Genomic DNA, 24,510 nt, shown 5'->3' on the forward strand with positions numbered 1-24,510 from the left:
GGTTTTCATTTCAAGCAGCCCTCCCTGAATGCAAAATGTCTTCGTTAGCTGGGAAGTCAGCATCGTGACTGCTGCCAAATGCAATATATAAAGCAGCAGAACTGAACTGAATGAGGACAGATTAAGGGAGAAGTTCCTGTGCTACTGATTTATTTCCCTCACTCAAAAGACACTAGCTTTATGATTCATATTCAGAGGACAGGCCTTTTAGCAGAGAAGAATATTAAAAAGCAGGGAGGGCGGAGGTTTATTGGGTGGATGCTCTCAGTTTCACAGCTCCTTTCAAACCTTTTCCGAGCTGCTTTGGTTTCAGTTTTGTTTTTGTTTTTAATTTTTACTGCACTCTCCCGTCCTGTCCCCTCGCCTTCTCATCTCAGCACCTCTCCTCTGGTTCGATGGACAAATTGTTGCCTTTGCTAAATGCTGGACACCAGCCAGCTGGCACCAATTCACTGTCCAAGGCCTCAGAGACTGCACATTTAATTGCAGTGATATGAGTGCAGCAGAGACTGAAGAGTGAAAGTTTGAAATCTGGCATGCGGTCCATAGATCTACTTGCCAGAAAGGAATTGCCTAGTGCCACCCGGCTAGATTAATTAGAGCTGGCAAATTGAACACAATGCTTTTTGATTCCTGCAAGTTTTCCTCTCGGAGACAGTTTCAAGCAGCTGAGGAGTCCCTTTGTAGTAACTATTCAAAAGTCTGCTGCTTTAACAACGTGGCATGTTCTGAAGAGGAGGCTCTCGTATGAGAGCCAAAATATACAGAATCCACTTGCTGGTCTGGCTCCCACTGAGATTACAGAGATCAGGCTACAAGAACACTTTGAGCCAGCGTGTCTCTGCAGTCTCCACCCCAGGATGTACTGCAAAGGACACGTACTGTGCATGCTCTGGGGCTGGAAATGTGCTTTAGACTCTATTTGTGTGAACAAAGCTGGCAGCTTGAGTGGATATTGTGGAGCAAAGAAGCTCTATTGTGTTTCACAGTTGTCATGAGAATCAGATGAACAGGTTTAGAATAAGCTGATCGGACTGAAGTTCCTTTAACAGAAGAAGACAAAGAACAGCCCTGCTTGGTAAAAATAAGCATAGGAAATTACTTTAAAATAGTCCATAGTAAATGATGGGACAGCTTCAGATATCTCCCATTTTACTATGTACATAGCTGCTCAACGACATCTCAAGAGAAACTGACTCTCATATCCCTGATGGGAGATAGTCTCACAAAACAGAAAAGAAGAATCCCCCAAGGGATAAATTACTGCAGATTATTCAGGACTAACGTTGCCAAATTATTGAAGTCAGGCTGTACACTGCACACACATACTACCCCTGCAAAACCGGTTCTTTCGTGTGTGACTCAGTACCTAACTACCCACATGTGTGTGCTCCATTTACTCACATTTACAGTGGAGTCAAAACTGACACAGGAGTAACAGAGAAGCAAAAAGAGAAAAATCCATCGGATCCAGAAAGGAAACTTCTTGACCGTCACAAATCAGAAGCATTGTCTCCAGATCAGTCAACACAAAGGAGACAGGAAGTGACAAAAATATCATGGGAGTCAAGTCACCTAAGGTAGGCAAATTAAAGAAATTCTGAATAGGGACACCATACTTTGTGTATTTGGAATTCAACCTGCCAGAAAATTCAGATCTCCCCCACCCCACATTAAGATGAATTAGAGGCCTGAAAACGCCTCCTATTAAAAATCTCTCTGGAAACTCTCTTTGGCTATGAATCCACAGAGAGTGGATAGTGGAATGGCTGTTTTGGGAAGTAGGGAAGGCAGAACACTGCTCTTTCGCCAAACTTAGTGAAAACAAAAGGTCCAAATCACCTATATATATTTTATGAGCAGGGCTCTTTTATGTAATTATCTCAAGACCTTCAGTTAGAACGTACACATGGTGCATATTCTGTATTCATGGGACTTCTGGCCACATGTGAACACTGTTAAAAACAATAGTGAATAGTTCTGACGATTTCATGTTTGTACTGCATCTTCTCTCTGTACTATACAGCTTTGAATAAATTTGTCTGACTGTACATAGCCCAACAAGTTCTATGACAATAATGAGATACTTTCCCCTGTAAATTATATTGAAAATAGGCACTATTATTATTTATATAGTAGTGGTGTCAGACGCCCCAGCTAGGACTGGGGTCCCATTGTGTTGGCACTGTAGAAACAGACATGAAGATGTGGTCTCCTTCCCAAATAGTTTACCATTTAAGAAACATTTTACTTCAAGGAAAAGGTTGTTTACTTATTTATTTAAATGAATTTGGTGCTCATGAAAAATGCTAGTTGGACAGCTCTGGAGACTGCATTACTCTTATCCACTGGACAGAGGCAGCAGCTATTCAAGCCTCCTCTCATAGCCCTGCTGTGAAGAACATGGGAAATGGTCATAAAAATAAATAAATATATGTGTACCTTTGATTATTTGATTACCATTGCATTGATGGCCACCAAGGATCAAAGAGTTAATTCAGTCCTGGTTTTACATGTCTACAGGAAGGCAGGCAATGGTTTTAGAAAACCCCAGTAACCTGTACTTAAGGGGACAATACAGATGTCGATCCCTACAAAGTCTACCCCTGACAATGTTGGGGCTTCAGGGAGAATGACTGCAACAAAGGACTTTTGGAACTATTCAAAACCTGAGCCCCAGATGACAAAGCGGAAGAAGCAGTGTCTGGAGGGAAGCCAACAGTGCTCCATTTCCCCGCATGTGTAGCCTTTTGTTGTTTTTCTGATTGCTATGTTCCTACAAATAAATAAATAGTATTTGGATTGAAGAAGCTGTCCTGGGACACTGCAGTTGCTGAAGGGAAGTCTCTTTTGGGTGGCGAAACCTGCCAGGCCTTCTAAGAAAACATGGCTTGAGAACAGGGGAGCTGTAGCCTGGGGACCTGGTCTGAAAGTTGGTGAATTGTGGGAATCCATCCTGAGAGAAATGCAGGCGCTCTATCACTTGAAAGGGGTGGGGAGCCAATCAGGATCCATGAGTCTGCTGTCATCAGACCTTTTGGGGCAGGACTTTCTGTGGTCTGTGTCAACAGTGAACCGTGGGTAGTGAGGTGCAAGGTGGTTATAGCTGCTGCTGGGTGGCAACATGGAAGTCTCTCTACCTACCAATTCTGAGTTCAGCACCTGTTAGGCCTTACAGGTAGCTACAGAGACTGATGAAAAGTACAGCTAATCCTGTAACCATGACACCGGGCAATGAATGGCAACCCTGAAATGAAGAAACCACCTTTGAAGATAAGAGGATAACTCATTTGCCATACCAACTGAGAATGGGCTTCTGCTTAGATTTACTTTCAGAGTAGACAGCTGAGGATTGTGTGATGTGGATAATTGTCCAGACTGGCCAAAAACTTCTTTTACAAAGGCCACAGACCAGACTTTAAATAATAGTGACTTTCTGGTGACTACTAACCTAGAACTGGATTTGAACCAATCCACTAATTAGTTATGAAACTCCCTTTGGCCCATTGCTTGAGCCATCCAAGTCTCTCAGTGGAAACAGTCTTACAAAGTGGCCTGGGAGTCTGAATGCCCAAGAAAAGCAGTAGTTAATTCCAAAAATGAAACCTCATTTGAAAGAAAAATGGGAATTTTACCATAAATGAAACTATTATATACGTCAGAAAAATTATGTTCAACATTTGTAACTTTCAAAATATCAAAGGCATGATTAGCAAAATCTTTTGTTCAAATTCTTTAGATTCCTTGAGGTAATGAAAACTAGGTCATGGAGCTTCTCAGTAAGTTTAAAGTAAATGCCCTTCGCAAGCAATATCTAATTCTGTGACTCACGGAGCATTCAGCCTAGATAATGGCAATACTATATCCACACACATATACCACCAAAAGTACTCATACCAGTGCCAAAAGAAAAAATAATAATCCAGTAGATGATTTTGAACAGTTTCCTGTAAGAGGCCTGAAAGAAATCCACTGCCCAACTGACGCACTTTAACCCTGCTTTCTGTTTTCTGAATTCCTCCTGACAGTTGGCTCTTTCGTTCGCCAGAACCACAACAAAGGATGGCGTTGAGTTTCCATACAGACCATTTCTCTCTCTCTTCTCTGATCATCTCACAAAGGTATTATTGTTGCTGGCTCACTGGGGCTCCATGCACCTGAGGCAGATCAAAGGCACTTTATAATGCCAGCCTGACCACACAGGTCTCTCTCCCACTGCATTAAATTAAACCTGATGATTAATCTCTATTGCCTTGAGTGTCCCTCGGTACAAAGAGAGAAAGAGAAAAAATATATTTCTAACAAAACATGAGTATAATAAACTCCCATATTATAGCCCTAATTAAAAAAGGTACAGCTAAGTTCAACCAACTGCAGTTGAATACACGTCTCATTAAAAACACACAAAATTGCCCTATGTGCTCTATAGTCACTTGGTACAATATAAGCAGATGGGGATAAAGGACACGTAAACCAAAGACCTCCCATAGATTTGATCCAGAACAGCTTAGAATTTGCTTGTTGTCTGTTGATTGGAAATTGTGGTGCCTTTAAAATTGAAAAAAAACCAACCCAACAACGCTACAACAAAACCCTACAACCAAAACACACACCTGGGAGAAGGGGGGAAATAAATACATAGCAAATGCTGAGTTGTTACATTTAAATGAAAACCAGTTTAAGTTTCTCCAAGAACCACAGAAAATGCCTATCCCCAAGCTGGGGCTCAAGCCATTAAGGGCTCCTTATTTACATCAAGGAGTATCTTATTCTATGAATACTTCACTGGGACTACGCTCACAGGAGTAGAGTACTAATCTACAGTATATCAATTAGAGCTTGTCTATACTGGAAAATTCTGCCGCTTTAACTATACTGCTATGGTTAAAATGGCAATCCTCCCCCCCAGATTCCACTCCCAGTGTGGATGCAGTTATACCAGTATATAAGTTTGGGCAGCAAAATAAGATCTATTTTGGCACCTGTATACCAGTATAACTGCATCTCCCAAGGCTTATACCTCTATAACTACATCAATTAAAAAAACCACATCCCTAAGCAACACAGTGATCTCAGTATAGCTTTTCAGGTGTAGACCAGGGCTAAAGATGTTGGGATTTGAGACCTAAAATCCTGATTTAACAAGGAATTTAAACATGTGTTTAAGTAGATAATTAAATCCCATTGACTTCAAGTACCTGCTAAATGCTTTGTCTTAATAGGGACATGATTACTGGCATGCTTAAAATTAAGCACATACTTAAGTCCTTTGCTGAACTGGGGCATAACTGACAAGGTCACTGTCTTATTAACATGCTGCTGTCATGGCCTATTCCATGAATACACAGTATGAGGACAAGCTATAGGCACGTCTGTTATGTGTAGTAATGACATTATTTAACAGTAGCTCTCTTTTTTCACAATCTGAGATGCCTTTCCTTGACAGCAAAACCTCTACCACCCCTGCCCCAATTTGCTCATTCAGGAAAAATTCAAGTTATAATCAGTCTAAATTTAAGAGCATAATGAGTTTTAAATAAAAAATATGGCAGAAAAGGGTAATTCTCTAAATGGAATAGCTTTCAGACTCATACATTTTAATTAGGTATAAATTTCCAAAGCAGACACTAAATTTTAATTGCAAGTTAAGGAAAAGCTTTTTCGTTAATTCACTGGGAAAAATTAACAAAGCAAAAATTGCTTATCTGGTTTTTTTTGAAGTCATCATACATATCATAATTCAATATAGATCATTGCAGCTCTCAGAGAGAGATGGATTTATATTGATGGAGTGAGGAGGTGGGGGAAGAAGGGCTGCTGGAGAACACACACTACTTCTCTGAAGACGCTACTCAGGAACACATTAGTGACATGCTTGTCATGGATAACTCAAATTCAGAGTCTTCAGCTCCGATTTCATGCTGCTCTCTTTAAGCTTCTGCAGCGTTGCGTTAGACTTTGCTTTAGCACTTCATGTCAGGGTTTTTTCCCCAGTATTGATTTCCACTATTATGTAGGGTGACCAGATGTCCCATTTTAAAGGGACAGTCCCATTTTTGGGGATTTCTTCTTACATAGGTACCTATTACCCCTCACTCTCTGTCCTGTTTTTTTCACAGTTGCTATGTGGTCACCCTACTACTATGAAATCTCCTGGTTGCTAGCAAATGCATAATATGTAATTAAAATCTGAAAGTAAAAAGATAAAGAACACACCAGAGTAACAAACAACAAAAAAAAACGGGGGAGGGGATGGGAAAATAAAGTGTAATTTCTCTTCAGAGACATTAGCTACTATACAAAACCATCTCTGTGACCATGTAGCAAACCTACCCCCATGTGACAGGAAGATGTTCCACAGATCACAGCAAGCCGGGACGTAACTGGCTGATTTTCACAGGGCAGGTTATATCCTTTCACATCTGCTCCAATCACTCCTATTTTTAAAAAAATGTATCTTAAAAAACAACCCAACCTTCCATAAAACAGAGTTGTTTAGTATTTGAATGGTTGCAAAGGATCCCACACTACTTATAGGGCAGACCAGTTTCACAATTAAAAAGGGCTACTCCAGTCTGGCGACTGTGGACACTGTTCTATTGACAAGATAAGGATGTTCCAAACATATGGGGCATTACACAGATTAATTACTCTCCTCTATACCCATTATTATTATTTTATTTATATTCCAGCAGAGCCAGGAGGCCTCAACAGTAATCATGGCCCCATTGTACCAGGCATCATATAAATGTGTAGAAAAAGACAGCCCTTCTACTCAAGAGTTTACAGTTTCAATAGCCTAAATAGAGAAAAGATGAAAAAACAAAAGGAAATATCACCATCATGCCTGTTTTACAGATGAAGAACTGAAATGCAAAGAAACTAAGTGACTTGCCTAAGATCATACAGGAAGTCTGTGGAAGAGCTGGGAATTGAACCCTAATCTCCTGAATCGCAGGCAAGTGCCTTCATGATTTCTTGCTTTGTCCCCTCCCCATCTACTGTCTGACTGCTGTGCAGGGTGTTTGTGTGTGTACCTCCTAGTAGCACTGATCAAAGCCTAGGCACATTTGAAAATCTTCCTAAGTACTAATATGCATCTTCAGGCACCTAAATACCTCTAAAATCCTGACCCTAAATCCTTGAGTACACAAGTGTAAATGCAGAATCCAATTTGAACCAAGAAATATACAAGTGGAAGACGAGGCCGAGATTATGTCTGTGGTATTCTGTACATGTATGGGATTCATTTATTTGTACAGATAAACAGAATCCTTAAAGTGTTGGTGCTACCTATTGTGCTTTATCTTTTACCTGCCAGACAGTGACATGCCCCACTACACGTTAAGGATTTTGTATAGTTTAGTCTAACAGGTGGTTTCCTGAACTAAGAAGTACTATAGTTATAGACTCATAGATTCTAGGGTCAGAAGGGACCAATGTGATCATCTAGTTTGACCCCCTGCACAAAGCAGCAGGCCACAGAACCCTACCCATCCACTTCTATAACAAACCCCTAACCTATGTCCGAGTTATTGAAGTCTTCAAATTGTGGTTTGGAGACCTCAAGCTGCAGAGAATCCACCAGTAGTTAGAACTACTAGAAGGCATTCAGAAGTCTATCTGCCCACTACAGCAAACAAATCTACCCAGGTGTGACGTCTCAGTGCAACAGGTAGACATTTATTTGTATGTCTCCCATAACGTTACTAAGCCTCGTGGTTCAATCACTGTTAAACATTAAGAAAATGTGTATCGCTTCAGCAGAAATCTTGGCTCTATTGATGTCAGTAGGAATTTTCCTATTGATTTCAGTGGGGCCAGAATGTCACCCTTAGTGTTTATGCCAACTTTACTGTCAATGAGTTCTCAAAAAGTCCTATCTGTGATTGACTGAAGTGAGATATAATTATAATATGCTATAATTAATGTTAATGAATAAAAAACATTATATATAATTACAGTTGTTAACCCTCTAGGATTGGCCTGGAGTCTCTAGGAATTAAAGATTATGTCATGTGATGAAATCTCCAGGAATACATCCAACCAAATTTAGCAACCCTAATTATGACATAGAATTATAATGAAGATCAAGCCATTTAATTCAGCTCTTAGAACAATTTAAGTGCTGTTATAAATAGTTTTTACGTTTATTTTTGTCAGAATCTGTAGTACACTGGGACAGCCTCATGGGATACACAATTTCTTTTGTGAAGGTCCCCAAAGGACAGATTTAAGACAGCAAACTTTAGTACCATACAAAACAATATGACACTCAGTATCAAATGGCAGGAAACAGCAGTCATAATTTCAGGTTTTTTTTCCACAGTAACAAAGTATTTCAGATATTGTGCAATAAGAGATCTACAATGCTGGAGCCTGTTTTAATGGAGCAGGTAGTTTATTCCAGCTTTTTGAGGTCACAGGCTCAAGAGCCAGACCTCTCATACTCAGTTTTAACTCAGAGCACTTTAAAATTAATAGACTAGGTCAAATGAAGGGCATGTATCTATTCAGCTTCCAGTTTTCAGCTTTTCAGTAACAGATTTCAGATGCACTAGCTTGGAAGCTACTCAAGACCTCTGTAGCAGTAAATATCAAATAACTCTTCATCTCCTTCCTACCCCACTCTCAGACTTCAAAGCTGTCACAGATTCCAGAGATCAGAACATCCAAAAATCCTAGCCAAATGCAGAAATGGACGGCGTGTTAAAATTTACCGGCTATGAAAACTAAATCTTCACTATGTCACTGTGGTTCAGTCTGCATGCTGAGAAAGTGCTGTTTTTACTGTTCTATCTTTGAGGACCATTTTTGATACACTCAGAAGAATGTATTTCAATGGAACAATTATGACATCCAATGGAAATTAATGTACAACTGGTTAATCTAGAGCAGTGGTTCTCAAACTTTTGTACTGGTGGCCCCTTTCACATACCAAGCCTCTGAGTGTGACCCCCTCTTATAAATTAAAAACACTTTAAAATATATTTAACACCATCATAAAAGCTGGAGGCAAAGCGGGGTTTGGGATAGAGGCTGACAGCTCGTGATCCCCCATGTAATAACCTCGCGACCCAGAGGGGTCCCGACCCCAAGTTTGAGAACCCCTGATCCAAAGCATATCCTCTATACACTATGTGTATAGACTACACTATGACAAAATGGTGAAAATGCCCAAAACATGTGACATCACATTTTTAATACATGGCAACTTTTCATTAACTAGAGCAGTTAATTATTCTCAATATTTCCTGGCTTAAATTTACCATGTTACAGATGTTTCTCTCTTCTCCCTGCATTCTCTTTCCTCTGTATATTTTTATTCAATATTTTTCTACTTTTAAAATAATAGCTGCATTATCTGACACTATCCTTTTCCCCCTCATTTTCATTAGAATTTATTTTCAGTGGAAACCTTCAGTTTCCCCCTTAGTTTTCTTATTTCCTCTCCTCTCCACCACTATTTTTCTTTAGGCTCTTTCAGTTTTATTTCCTGAACTTTATGATTAAAGAAGCTGGAAAGAAGGGGTGGAAGGGAAGCAGGAGTTCTCACCCAACCATGGAGAAAGGAGAGCTGTTCTGCATTACCAGGGGCGGCTCTAGGTATTTTGCTGCCCCAAGCCTGGCAGGCAGGCTGCCTTCGGCGGCTAGCCTGCGGGAGGTCCCTGGTCCCGCGGATTTGGCAGCACGCCTGCGGGAGGTTCACCAAAGCCGTGGGACCAGCGGACCCTCCGCAGGCAAGCCACTGAAGGCAACTTGCCTGCCGCCCTCGAGGAGACCGGCAGAGTGCCCCCCGTGGCTTGCCAACCCAGGCAAGCACTTGGCGTGCTGGTGCCTGGAGCCGCCCCTGTGCATTACAGAGATCGCCCTCTGCTCTGGTTACCCTCTTCTCATGTGCACTCTCATGCTCGCCCTCTCTTCCCCGTTCTCTCCTCTGCACTCTCTCTCTTCAGTCCAAGTCTTTCTTATTTCATCTTCTTCTCTACCAGCCCCATATTTGGCAACCCTTCCCAGAGCAGATTTACGTCTCACAGATTCTCTCCTCCTACAACCTCCTTCCATCTCTCCTTGATTTGCACTCAATTTGTCCTCGTTTTGCAGTGACTCTCCTTGCTACTACCCTGCGTCAGCATCCCTCTACCACAGAGAGACATCCCTTTTCCAAGCCATCACCTGTACAGCACTGAGGAAAACATACAGAGAGATCCATGTGACTGGTTCTCCAGCCCCTAAGCAATTAAATGTCACCCACTATGTGAAGAGCCAGAACAGGGAATCTGACTGGTAGAGCTCCTGTATGGGAATATGGAGGCACTGTGGAAAATGGTGTCTGGACTGAAAATTCTAAAATATGAAAAGTTATTTCCCATCCACATTTATTCACTGATATGCCATGTGGCTGGCAGTGTAGATAACAAGAGCTGTTCATTCCTCTGTATAGGAATTAACACTATGTCATCAGGCCAGCTTTCAGTATATTTCCCCACACACACATAATCAATATCTTGTTGATTTCAAAGGATCACTTAATTCTGGAAAGGCTGGACCTTTAATGCAGTTTTGTTAAGATTCAAACTTCAAACTCTAAAGAGGTTGGGTGCAGTAAATTATTCTCCATGTTTAAATAAATGCATGAGTTTAACATATACAACATGAAGGATGAAGAGATGATGAAGAGAAAGAGAAAGTCACTGCCTAAAGGTTCATGACTTAAGCCTTACAAAGGCCTTCGGTGATGCATGTTTACAGCATAAAATCAAATTGTATATTTTATGTCCTAAAAGAAAGGATATTTTGTTACACAAGTCTATATTGTATTTAGTGAATGGTATACATTTTAATAAACCTAAGCAAATGGAATGTAAAAAAAATATGAGATTACAGGCCTGACTTTGAAAAGCAGTCTCTCATTTTGCTGGCACAATTTTGCTTATATTTAGGGCCAGATTTTTGATCCACCCTAGCCTAGGCCTCCATTTTCAAAAGCACAAAATTGCAAGGGCAAGTAACCATTTTGCACACAGTTTTATGCACCCTTAATACATCTCACTTAGCCAGTAAGGCACTGATTTTTACTGCCTTTAGACATTTAAGTTCCTTAAACTGCAGGGGCTAATGACTGTGGGGACAAAAAAAATCACCTACATTTATTGCACTGACAACTTGAGCTTGCAAAAATGCCATCCCAGTTTTTGAAAATCTGACCCTTGCTTTGTAGCATTGTACATGAAAACTGCAAGGGTAAAAGCATGTGTGTTTCCACGAAAATTAGGTCCGTTGGAGTGTTTTGAAGTGTTGAAATTTGTGTACCAAATATTCATCTACCTCCACAAAAATAAGATGTGGAAATATTTCTCACAGTTCAATATGAATTTGTTTATAAGATAGTTCATAGCAACGTGATTCAATGTGAGATTATACATTATCATGTATATTCTACAACATGAAAACGTTAAGTCCTTCTAGTGAAAAATATGCTGATTTTCCCTATTTTTAAAAAGCCCACCCATCCACATAATGAGACTAATTGGTTTCCTAGCCAGAGTACAGATGCTCTGATTAAATGATTAAATATGGTCAATAGAAACTATAATAATATGTACAGTATATGGATAATCTAGGAGAAACAACTATTGGAAATCATAAAAAAATGCTAAAATAGTACCTGCTGTTTACTAAATATTAATTTAGTTCTTCTTAGTTTTGACCAGTGTATTTAATAAACTATCAGAAAATGAGAGAATTCCACTTACTAGAGAGGCATTGTGGTCCAGTGCATGGGGCACCAGACTAGGATTAGGTTTAGGACACAGATTCCATTCCTAGCTCTGCCACTGATTTGCTATGTGATCTTGGACAAGATGCTTCACCTCTCTGTGCCTTTGTTTCCCCAACCAACACTGTGTGTGTGTTTTGTTTAGTTAGAATGCAAGCTCTTTGGAAGACTCTCTCTCTATGGGTCTTCACAGCACATGGCATGATGGAGTCCCAATCTCTGTTAGATTTCTAGATGCTATGCTAGTACAAACTAACAACAACAAATTCTCTTCTCTGGTTCTCTGATTTACAAGAATTCCAAGCATTTCTGACACCAGCAGGACAGCTGGGGCCGGATCTACCTTCAGAATTTGTTTACTGAATGACATACAGCATGCCAAATTTAACATGGAAAGAGGAGAAGATTTCTAGTGCTCGCAGCATTTGGTCTGACATCTCCGCATCTCGGCAATAAACCCCCACACAGGGAGGTCTCCATGTTTTAATATCGAAACAGGCTGACTTTGAAAATAGAACCTTGCTGGATTAATAATGAAACACACACATAAATAAAACAAACACATTGTACATGTGTGAGAGAGACTTTCAAACTTTGATGTTAACTGTGGTTGGAATCCTGAAATCAGGGTACCTAATTAAAAAAAAACCACCACCTAAATTCAAATTGAGGTATTAAAGGCCAGATTTACAAAGATGTTTTACACACTAAAGAGCCAGCTAGGCACCTACAGGAATATACAAAATTGCCTGTACAGTTTAGGCACCCATCTCTCATTGAAAGACAATGGCAGCTAGGCACTCTCTTAGGTACTCATCCCATTACGTGCCTATCTGCATCTTTAGGTGCCTACATACTTTTGTAAATAATAATATCTGGCTCTTACATAGCGCTTCTCAGTAGTTCCCAAAGGGCTTCACAGTCTTTAATGTGTTTATCCTTGCAACACCCCTGTGAGTTACTAATAGCCCCATTTTACAGATGGGGAACAGAGGAAGGGAGGTTAAATGATATGCCCATGATTGCACAGGAAGTTAATGGTGGAGCAGGGAACTGAGGGTATGGCTACATTTGGAATTTCGGAGCGCTGCCGTGGCAGCGCTTTGAAGTGTGAGTGTAGTCGGAGCAGCAGTGCTGGGAGAGAACTCTCCCAGCGCTGCATGTAAGCCACATCCCTTACGGGTGTAGAGTGCAGCGCTGGGAGCCGCGCTCCCAGCGCTGCTGCCCTGATTACACTGACGCTTTACAGCGCTGTATCTTGCAGCGCTCAGGGGGGTGTTTTTTCACACCCCAGTTGCAGCGCTGTAAAGTGTGAGTGTAGCCAAGGCCTCATGAACCTGCATTTCCCAACTCCTAAGCTAGTGCCTAACCATCCATCTGGCCTTAAGTCAAAGAAGCTTAATTTTCAGAGGTGATAAACACTTGCAGCTCTGGCTGATGCTCATGAGTGCTCTGGTTGATCAGTAACTCTGAAAACCAAGTCTCCATGAACACCTCTGAGACACATCCTGTGTGACCTGCAGATGCAGTGCTTGGCAGGAGAGTCCTCCACAACATGATGCCTTCAACAGATACTAGTTTACAGCATGATGGTTAACAGGAAATTTAGTATTGTAGAGGTTTTGTGTAGCAGGATGGTTACCCACTCCTGCCCTGCGTGGCTTGAAACAGCCCAGGAGAGGGCTGTGGTTGGGGCAAGAAGCCTGGGCTGATTGGGGAAAGTAGGCTCAGCTGTGGCCATACCCCAGTCAGGCCCAGCTGGCCCCTATAAAGAGGCTGTGAGCTAAAGGCCCAGACAGTATCCCTCTGCTTGTAGAGGGAGAAGGGCCTGGCTGAAGGGACTTAAGCAAGACACTTAGATTGGGAGCAGGGCTGGGGAAGAGCCAGAGGAACTGGGAGCTCTGGCCCAGAAAGCCCCAGGCTGCAGGTCTGACTATAGGCTGAATAGGTGCAGGGTTGCAATGGGGAGGCAGAGGCAGCAGGTCTGAACCCCTTTGCCTGTGATGAGTGGCTTATACTGCAATCTGCCCCAGTGAATGGGGTCTAGATGGAGACTGGGTCAAGACTGAGGTGAAGTGTGGATAGTGGGTGGGGGTTCCCCTGGGAAGGGGAGACCCAGAATGGTTGGGGTACTGCCAGGGGGCAGCTCCTGGTAAAAGGGGCACTGGGGTCCTGGGAAGAACATGGGGGCCAGCAGTAAGGTGGATCGCTGGCCAGCAGAAGGCGCTCTGGATGCTGGAAGCTAATTCCTGAGGCTAACAAGCAGGAGGGGCCGCAAGGTGAGTCTGTGCCCGCTTACATTTGGACACTATCATTCTGGGAAAGTGTCAGTCCTGTGTCCCAGCCAGAACAAAAGATCAGTTTTGACTCCCCATCACCTGAGACTGGGGAGCCAGACCTTATGTTTGTGGGATGTGAAAAGCTCAGAAAAGGAAATTCAGGTAACAGGAAATTTCCCCACCTGTCTATCCAACTCCAAGCTGATCATAATGGATTCAAATTAAATGGATTAAAAACTGGCTACCTGATTGGTCTCAAAATGTAACTGAAAACAGAGAATCATCATTGAGTGGGTGTGTTTCTAGAGGGGTCCCGCATGGATCGGTTCTTAGCCTTATGTTACTTTAACATTTTTATCGATAATGTGAAAGAAAACATACAGTCATCATTGATACAGTGTGCAGATGATAAAAAATTGGAGTGGTAAATAATGAAAAGGACAAGTTACTGATCTGGATTGCTTGGCCAGCTGGACACAAGCAAACAAGATCTGTTTTAATACAGCTAAAAGTAAATGTCCACATCTAGGAACAAAATCTAGGCCATACTTACAAGATGGAGGACTCTATCCTGGGAAGCAGTGACTCTGAAAGGGATTCAGGGGTCATGGTGGATAACCAGTTGAACATGAGCTCTCAGTGTGATGTTGTGGCCAAAAGGACTAACGAGAGCCTTGGTTGCATAAACAGGGGAACCTTAAGTAGGAATAGATAGGTTACTTTACCTCTGTATTTGGCACTGATGTAAGAGCTGCTGGAATACTGTGTCCAGTTCTGGTATTCGCAGTTCAAGAAGGATGTTGTTAAATTGGAAAGGGTTCAGAGAACAGCCACAAGAATAATTAAGATTGAAAAACATGCCTAATAGAGATTAAATTCCTTGAGTCTATATTTTTAGCTTAACAAAGAGGGATCACTTGATCACAGCCTATGAGGGCTTGTCTACATGGAGCAGCAATGCACACTAGGGGGTGTGATTTCTAAAGGGCACCAACATGTTGCATACTAACTGGCCTGTGTGAGAACTAAAAGTTCTCTTGTGCACATTAATGTAATACAGTCTGAAAGAACATTTTTCCTGGGATCCAAGATTAAGTAATTAGTACCAAAGCAACCACGTTGGTGAAACTTTCTATGGCTACCCAGTTTGCAGGTGTGGAGCTAATTATGGGGGAGCCTACAATAGTTCCTCTTCCACGTCCATCATTTCTATTTTCATCCTGGTCCCTGCATCTACCTCCCACTGGGGCTGCACAGACTGCAGGAATTAGTCCACCCCTAGGGCTGCAGTAGCTCAAGCAGGGAACTAGAGAAGAGGATCAGAACCAGGTGGCTTTGTTTTAGTAAAAACTAGAAGGGAAAACCAGTTTCTACAGGGTAGTGTCAGGAATGAGGGCCTCCAGCTGCACCTGCCCAGCCACCAGGCAGCCAATGAGAGTACTTGGACCACAGCAGAACCACCTGATTGGATACGGCAGAGAGGCACTTGCTCTTGCTCTTAAGCCACGCAGCTGCAGAGGCTTTGTGGCTACTCAGTGCATGCAGCTGCGGTGTCTCTGCCTCCCTGGGCTTGCCTCAGTCCAAGCCCTGCTCCAGCCCTGACCCTGCCCTGTACCCAGCCTCATTCCAGTTTAGATCGTGCCCCACCCCCTGCATTGTTCTAGTCCTGTTCCAACCTTGCCCCTACTTGGAACCAGCCCTGCTCCTGCCTTTCCATATTCCAGGTAATCTGGTTCTGACTCTTGGCTCCAATTTCTGCATCCGACTCTGTTTTGACTTTTGGCTCTGACTTTGCTTCTGACCTTCTGCTTTGACCACTAGACCTGACACCTACTCCAACTACTAGGCATGACTGCCTAAGACCATCTCTGAGAGGCTCTTCTCCAAGCTCCACCACTCACTGCCATCCCCTTTGTGAAGTGTGTATCTCCAGACAGACGGGCCTCAGTTCAACTCTATGGAAAAGCACCAATTTGTAGCTGACGGCCAAGAACAATGCTCTTTGGGCTGCATAGTTCAGTTTTTCCTCAGCAGTCAAACCACTGGGACATCAAGTAAGCATTGTCCATGCTCATGCCTCTCTTGACATAGTCCACCAGACCCAAATGCTTTACTGGCAGTTGGACATAGGAAGTACGAAAGCTCTGAATTACAGAGGCATTTTTGTAAACACTGGTAAATCCAGTTTGAAGAGCAAAACTGTCCTTTCAGAATGACAAAGTGGAGCAAGACACAGATCTTTGTTTTCCCTACATGCATGAAGCTCCCACTATAAACTCTATGCATGTAGAGAAGCACAGAAACTTGAAATCTTGTGAGATACAGTTCTCGGGGAACAACTTTTACCCGAAAATCTGTCTTCCTTTTTCCTACTTCCAAAGGTCACAAATGTATTTCAATAACCAGATGATGCTGGAGCTCTAAGACTAAAAACTACTGGTGATAAAACCAGCTGGAAGGAAAATGGTAAATAAAGCATAGTGGGCAAATTCATCCCTTGAGTAGTTCTACTGAAGTCTTCATGAAGTATGACTGAAATGGCATGTGGATGACATGCATTAAAGATGAAATGAAAAACTTTCAAAAGCAAAATAAAATACACCTTCCCCCAAATCAGTACAAAAAAGTATGCGGGCTTCAAAATTTCAAATGCATTTCATTTTAAAAGACATCTGAAAATAATTTCTATCAATACTTTCACTAAGCTACAAGCCCAGAATTAAGCATCCTGCACTTTCCTGGCAAGAACAGAGAGCAGCTTTGTGAAGCTCGGTGATCTCATTTTGCAAGGGAGTATTCCAGCTTATTCCCTTTTCTTTCTGATGCATTTCACATCAAAACCATGCCAAAAATGCGATGAGTACCCGCATGGCCCACAGTACGCCATCATTTTTATGGCTGACTTAGAACAACACTTCCTCAGCTTTCATCCCCTAACACCCCTGCTCTACTTGCGCTACATTGATGACGTCTTCATCATCTGGACCCATGGAAAAGAAGCCCTTGAGGAATTCCACCATGATTTCAACAATTTCCATCCCACTATCATCCTTAGCCTAGACCAATCCACACAAGCAGTCCATTTCCTGGATGCTACTGTACTAACAAGCAATGGTCACACAAACACCACTCTATACTGGAAACCTACTGACAGCTATACTTACCTACATGCCTCTAGCTTCCATCCAGGACACACCACATGATCCATTGTTTACAGCCAAGCTCTAAGATACAATCACATTTGCTCCAATCCCTCAGATGAAACATCTACAAGATCTCTATTAAGCATTCTTAAAACTACAATACCCACCTGCTGAAGTGAAAAAACAGATTGACAGAGCCAGAAGAGTACCCAGAAGTCACCTACTACAGGACAGGCCCAACAAAGAAAATCACAGAACACCACCAGCTGTCACCTTCAGCCCCCAACTAAAACTTCTCCAGCTCATCATCAAAGATCTACAACCTATCCTGAAAGATGATCCCTCACTCTCTCAGATCTTGGGAGACAGACCAGTCCTCTCTTACAGACAGCCCCCCAACCTGAAGCAAACACTCACCAGCCACCACACAACAAAAATACTAACCCAGGAACCTATCCTTGCAACAAAGCCTGATACCAACTCTGTCCACATATCTATTCAAGTGACACCATCATAGAATCTAATCACATCAGCCAAACCATCAGGGGCTTGTTCACCTGCACATCTACCAATATGATATATGCCATCATCTGCCAGCAATGCCCCTCTGCCATGTGCATGGGCCAAAATGGACAGTCTCTATGCAAAAAAAATAAATGGACACAAATCTGACATCAGGAATCATAACATTCAAAAACCAGTAGGAGAACACTTCAACCTCTCTGGTCACTCATTAACAGACTTACAGGTGGCAATTTTGCAACAGAAAAGCTTTAAAAACAGACTCCAATGAGAAACTGCTGAACTTGAATTAATATGCAAACTAGACAGCATTAATTTAGGCTTGAATAGAGACTGGGAATGGCTGAGTCATGACACAGATTGAATCTATTTTCCCCATGTTAAGTATCCTCACACCTCTTGTCAACTGTCTGAAATGGGCCATCCTGATTATCACTACAAAACTTTTTTTTCTCCTGCTGATAATTGCTCATCTTAATTAATTAGCCTCTTAGAGTTGATATGGCTATTTCCACCTTTTCATGTTCTAGATGTATATATATCTCCTTACTATATGGTCCATTCTATGCATCTGAAGAAGTGAGCTGTAGCCCACGAAAGCTTATGCGCAAATAACTGTGTTAGTCTCTAAGGTGCCACAAGTACTCCTGTTCTTCTTTTTGAAGAGATTTAGACACCTCAAACGTGTAAACAGCAATTATTTCAGATTTGTTTGAAAGATTTAAGCCTTCTGGCAAATCTGGGCTAGACTTTTAAGTTTGTTTTCAAACTCAAAGCTAAAGACTGGTGAAAACCAAAAGCTTTCAGACTGAATCTAGATTTCACATACACTCGAAGTTCAGGAATGCTCAACAGAAAGTCGGCTAACGAATGACTGACACCAGATCAGATTTTTAATAGCTAGATTCCATTTTTTGTGGCTACAAACTGTGGATGCTATGTGCCATGTTAGTCTGTATCAGTAAAAACAATGAGGAGGCCTTGTAGCACCTTAGACTCTAAGGTGCCACAAGGACGACTCGTTATTTTAAATGAATTACACCCATAATCCTAATAAAGCAAGCAGTTTTTGTGCTACGTCCCACATTGGGCTAGTATAAAGGAAATGCACAAAGGTCTCCATTCCATTATTTAAACAGAGGGAGATTACCCCTACCACTGGGGAGTTATGGGGCTGAACCATGTTTTAAGTCAACCTAAATTCAGCCAATGAAGTACGATGATGCACACATCCAACAGCTCCATGGAGTCTCAAAGTAAAAGCCTTCTGAAAAGGTTCAAGGTTTTACCAGTACATTTAAATTATTTTAGCACCAAAACAGTTTGTTCTATAATCTCTCATTTATGCTTTATACGGGATACTTAAATAGACCCAGCTTCCTTTTGTTTTTTTTAGACTACTGTTTTCTTCCTAAACTCTATTAGTCTCATTGACACCTAATCCTCACCAGTTCCCCTCACCCCCACCCCTCCTTTCATCTGTCTCTTGTGTCCTATTGACACTTAAACTGTCAATTTACTGGGGCAGACTCTGACTGCTTTATTTGTCTGTACAAGACAGAACACAGGGGACCTCATCCCTGCATGGTAGTCAGAGGTGGTACAGTATGAACCGTACTCACAATAACCATAGTCTCAATTTCTGAGCATTTACAGATGAAGGAGATAGCCCTTTGTTTGCCAGAAGCTGGGAACGGGCTACAGGGGATGGATCACTTGCTGATTTCCTGTACTGTACATTCCCTCTGGGGCACTTGGCATTGGCCTCGGAAGACAGGATATTGGGCTAGATGGACCTTTGGTCTGACCCTGTATGGTATCTTCCCCATTCCTTCCCATTCACCTGCAGTGGAATGTGGGATGTAACAGCTCTGTGAAGCCTGCTACCCCTCATTACCTGTGATCAATGGTACAGGTAGCAGAAGCAAGCTTGTCAGGAAGGGTCATTTTGCTGCAGGGAACAATCTGTATCTATGTGACATTGAACAAATTATTTAAGTCTCTTTACCTCTGGTCTATGAAATGGACATTATAATACTACGTAGAGCTGAGTGAATACCTTATAGTAATACTATCAGAGGTTAGTGAAATATTTGCCGTTAAATGTTTTTCCTCAGAAATTTTACAACTTTTGAGCTCAAATATTTTTGTTAAATTAGGGAAATATGAGTGAAATTTTTTGAAAAATGTCAATGAGGTTTCATAGATTTTTAAGGCCAGAAGGAACCCTTATTGTCATCTAGTCTGAACTCTATGTAGCACAAGCCAGAGAACTTCCCTGAGAGATTCCTGCATCAGGCCCATGATTTTTGGCTGAGCATTTTATTTTGTACTTGAGGTGGGTTTTTCCTAATGTGTTGAAGAAATGGGAAGCTCAGTGGGAGCACTAGACTCTCAGCCCCTGAGAATTAGGTCCTTTGTGTCTCAAATTGAGAACCTGAAAATGGAGGCAACAAAAATGAGTGGACACTTGAAAATTTCAAATTGATTTTAGTGACGTTTACACACACTCTTTTTTTGTATCATAGAAGATTAGGATTAGAAGATACCTCAGGAGGTCATCCAGTCCACCCCCCTGCTCAAAGCAGGACCAATCCCCAACTAAATCATCCCAGCCAGGGCTTTGTCAAGCTGGATCTTAAAAAACCTCTAAGAATGGAGATTCCACCACCTCCCTAGGTAACCCATTCCAGTGTTTCACCACTCTCCTAGTGAAATAGTTTTTTTTAATATCAGACCTAGACCTCCCCCACTGCAACTTGAGACCATTGCTTCTTCTGCTGTTATCAGCCACCACTGAGAACAGCCAAGCTCCATCCTCTTTGGAACCCCTTCAGGTAGCTGAAGGTTGCTATCAAATCCCTCCTCACTCTCTCTTCTGCAAACTAAATAAGCCCCAGTTCCTCAGCCTCTAATTTATAAAGATTTTTTTAAGTGTGCTACTTGATAAGAATTGGTCTTTCAGCATAAGAGCAACGTGCTGCTTAGTTACCTGTGTTTGTAGAAACATAAAAATTTAATTTCAATAATATCCCTGTTCCGAGAAACAGTAAATATATAAGAATACACTAGTCCTCCAGCATGTGCATCAATGAGAGATGCTGCTACTGCAGTCCCTTCAGCAAGACCGAGGTCTTTTGCAGCCTCTGGCGTAGGCCATTTCCAACAGAAGCTTCCAGGAGACAGGACTGGTTTCCTGAGCAGACACAAGTAAAGCAAACACCCATCAGTTTGATAAACAGAAAAGCAAACATGCATTTTCCTGAAAAAGCACTTTTTCCCACCGCTGTTTAATGCACTATCCCTCAAAAAAGTGTATTGAAAACTCCATGTACTTAGCAAATACCAGTTGCACTGTGTGTATATTAAACACAACTGTGCTGTATCATGCTGCTCACAAGAGTTTAAGAACTGATAACTATTCAATGCCCAGTATAGCGAAGAGGAACAACTTTTACTATAACCTGTAAAAATTCCATTTAACATGGTGTGATCTTTTTACTAGGTATATCAACAGACTAACAGGCTCATGCTTTACATTGTAGCCACTGACTTCATATCTGCAGAAATAAAGGTATTTTAGAAATTGTAGGGATATTAAAGAAGGTTCTAACAGTGATTCCCTCAAGTGACAGTGACCCTCCCAGTTTCGCCAGGTACAAAAATCTTTCCGTTCTTCTGTCTAAACTTGTAAGCTCCTGTCTGCAGAAAACATTGATTGTATCTGTCCTGTGAAAGATACTCTATTACTATGTAAAATTTACAAACAAGTTAATTGACTTTGTTCTTGAAGTGGACACTATGTTATCACCCCTGCTGTGAGCCTTAAGCCATTAATTGACTCTGCCTAAAATATGGAATGTATGTTGATGAATGCTTGCTGTATGTGAATGGCTAGGGAGGTGCCAGCCCAGAAACGATCCATCGGCCGAAGAATGTGTCAAGTGGACCACCAGACAACCCGCGTAGGGTAAACTGGGATCCACCCCAAACACCTGGAAGGAATGTGCCACTTTAGACAGTGTGGAGCCACCAGGAATGTGCCATCTGCTGATTGAGTCAGCAACAGCAGGATGAAACAGCTCCCATACACTAACATAGGAATTAATTCCTATAAGAATGAACTCCAAAGACTGAGGACTTTGAGTTTCTGGTTCTGCTGCCAACCTCCAGGAGCATCAGGTGCATCTGACACAGACTCGGCTCCATCCTCATGACCAAGATACCTGGCCAGTAACTTGGCATGAGCAACTTCTAGGCTGGTAACTATAACACCTATACAGAACCTGAATGAATGATTGTGTGAATATAGATAAGGAATAAATAGTCATAGGAATAAGTGGTTAAACAACGTTGTTTATTTTTATCTGTTGCTTTATTATTATATTTACAATAAATGTGGCATCTTTGCCTTATCCCTCTTAAGATCCTGCTGCTTTTTATTATATTGGTATAACAAAATTAGATACCTTGGGGCAGATTCACTTGTGCTGATGCAAATAAGTGAAAACTGTACCTCCTGCATCAGCTTGGCCCAGAGGCATTTCCATCTCCACTCGCCTTCAGGAGTTCCACCAGAAAAGTGGTGCCTTTAATGTCCATTAGCGTCTCTGTAGTAGCCAGCAGAGGCTGTTCAGAACCATTAAATCAATGAAATCCTGCCACATTTCCTTCGTGGCTAGGACCACCCACTTCTGAGTCTGTGTTGGCTAGTTGCAGTGGAGGCTACGTTGAACCACCAAAAACTACCCTCCCCAATCTGTCTGGCATTCTGCAACAGGGCCTTTCTGCCATGTTCTGTGCCACCACACTGGAGGGAATCTGAGCTTTTAACTTTTTTTTTTTTTCCCCCCAACAGGAAAGATTTTAACTAATCAACTATGACCAGGACTGGCAACCTTTGGCACACAGGCCAGGCCTGTTTGTTTACCCATCACGTCCACAGGTCCAGCCAATTGCAGCTCCCAGTGGCCTCGGTTCACCATTCCAGGCCAATGGGGGTGTTGGGACCTGCGGACGCAGTAGGTAAACAAACCGTCCCGTCCCACCAGGGTGCTTACCGTGGCAAGCTGCATGCCAAAGGCTATCAATCTCTGAACTATGATAAAGATAGGGATAGGCCCAAGCTATGAAGATAGGATCCAGGTCTGGATACTTCGGAGTTCAGGTGTTTCAGGATGGGGGGTTTGATTCAGGCCCATCTCCATGTAAAAGGTCTTTCCCTGGGGTGGTGCTGGAGTATAGCTAGATACAAAGCAGTAAGACAGGACTGACAGCTCCTGGAATCCACGCCTCTTTATTCATCCACAGGTTAAATGAATGAGGCACACAAAGGCACAGTGTGAGCTTCCACACACTTCCTTGCCAATGCCTTGGCTCTAACTCAAACTCCAAATTCATTCAACAGGGCTTATCTTTAAAACTTGCTTAGTTCAACAAATCTTCTGAGCACAACTGGCACAATTTCTGTTTAAAATAAGAGTTCTATTTTCTCAGTGGGTTTTCATGAGCGTAATGCATTCCTCAAGACTAAACATGCCTGGTTTTTTTAAATTTTTCCTCAGAAGTCAGGTTTTCTAACCGTTTTATCATTCTTGTTGCACTTCTTCAGACTCTTAAATTTGTCCACATATTTCCTAAAGGGCAGTGTTCAGAACTGGGCACAGTACTCTAGCTGTGGCCTCACCATTGCCAAGTAGAGTGGGACAATTATCTCCTGTGTCATATATACAAGAGCCTGTTAATAGCCCAGTATAATCAGTGTTTTTCACAATTGCATCACATTGTTGACTCATTCACTTTGTGGTGGGCCTTCAAATCTTAGTATATATGTTACAGTCATGAAAGACATCTGGCCGTGCTGCTGCTGGTTTTTTTGTTTTTTTGTTTTAAGACATGGTATACAATTGCCTTATCAAATCACTTACAAATCAAATGTGTAATGTATTTTGAGATTAAACAGGCTTATCCTGCCCCCAAACACAGAGCTTCTGGGTGTTAAATCACCAGCCAGGCTGTGAAACACTCAGCAACAGAGGTCCCCATGATCTCCCCTTCAAAGTTTCATATTGAGAATTTTAAATCCACACACATGGATTATTCAAAGCTTTCCAACTAGCTCATTCAACTCATTATACTACTAACCAAAAGTGACCATTTCCACCTCTTGATGGCTTATGTGAAATGAATTGCTGGTCTCCTCTAATTCCTAGAGGACAAATGCCAATGTTTTATTGCTCATAGGCTCAGAAAAATCATGCTCAACTTTCTAAGTATATCACAAGTTCACTTTTTTAAATAAGGTTAGACAGCAAGATATTTCTATTTCAGAAAGGTGGAGTTAAAGTGAAGACATCGGAGAGCAAGACTAGAGCGACCTTGCAGCTAGGAGGAGGCTCAAGGAAGTTCATGCAGCTACAACCACAGCTTTTGCTTCAGAATCAACTGCACCTCCTTAATGTGCACAGCTAGCTCATTTTGTACATCCAATGTCAGATGAAATTATTCTGATGGAAAATCACCACTCACTCCCACAGAAGATTTGTTTGTTCAGTCTGAATGGTCAAGTATTGTAACATGTAATTATTAAGTGGTTAGAGTCCATTCTAAAGATCGGTGCTACTATTAGACAATATCTTTTCTTACCAGTTATTCAATGACTGTATCTATGACTAATGAGCTTTTAGGGAACAATTTTAGAGATACAGATAATTCTCTTCTTGATGTAAGCAGTAGAAAATGACCATATGGATTTCTTTGCAACAGAAAGATCATTAGAATAGTCTAC

The 24,510-nt window shown here is 41.8% G+C and overlaps 1 protein-coding gene across 4 annotated transcripts in view; it reads right to left on the bottom strand.

Moving 5' to 3' along the window:
- FGGY (FGGY carbohydrate kinase domain containing) overlaps positions 1–24,510 on the bottom strand; it is a 196,901-nt gene that overhangs the window by 78,226 nt on the left and 94,165 nt on the right. For 3 of the 4 annotated variants that reach the window (XM_030571519.1, XM_030571522.1, XM_030571521.1), the window contains 2 exons: positions 20,795–20,919; positions 6,334–6,440 (listed from right to left, as the gene is read on the bottom strand). In XM_030571519.1, coding sequence (XP_030427379.1) covers positions 6,334–6,440; positions 20,795–20,919 — 232 coding nt within the window. Of the gene's footprint in view, positions 1–6,333; positions 6,441–20,791; positions 20,920–24,510 lie in introns of all 4 variants that reach the window. The other variant, XM_030571520.1, reaches the window with a different exon arrangement.

The sequence above is a fragment of the Gopherus evgoodei genome, chromosome 8 (genome assembly GCF_007399415.2).
Source record: "Gopherus evgoodei ecotype Sinaloan lineage chromosome 8, rGopEvg1_v1.p, whole genome shotgun sequence".
Lineage (NCBI taxonomy): Eukaryota > Metazoa > Chordata > Testudines > Testudinidae > Gopherus > Gopherus evgoodei.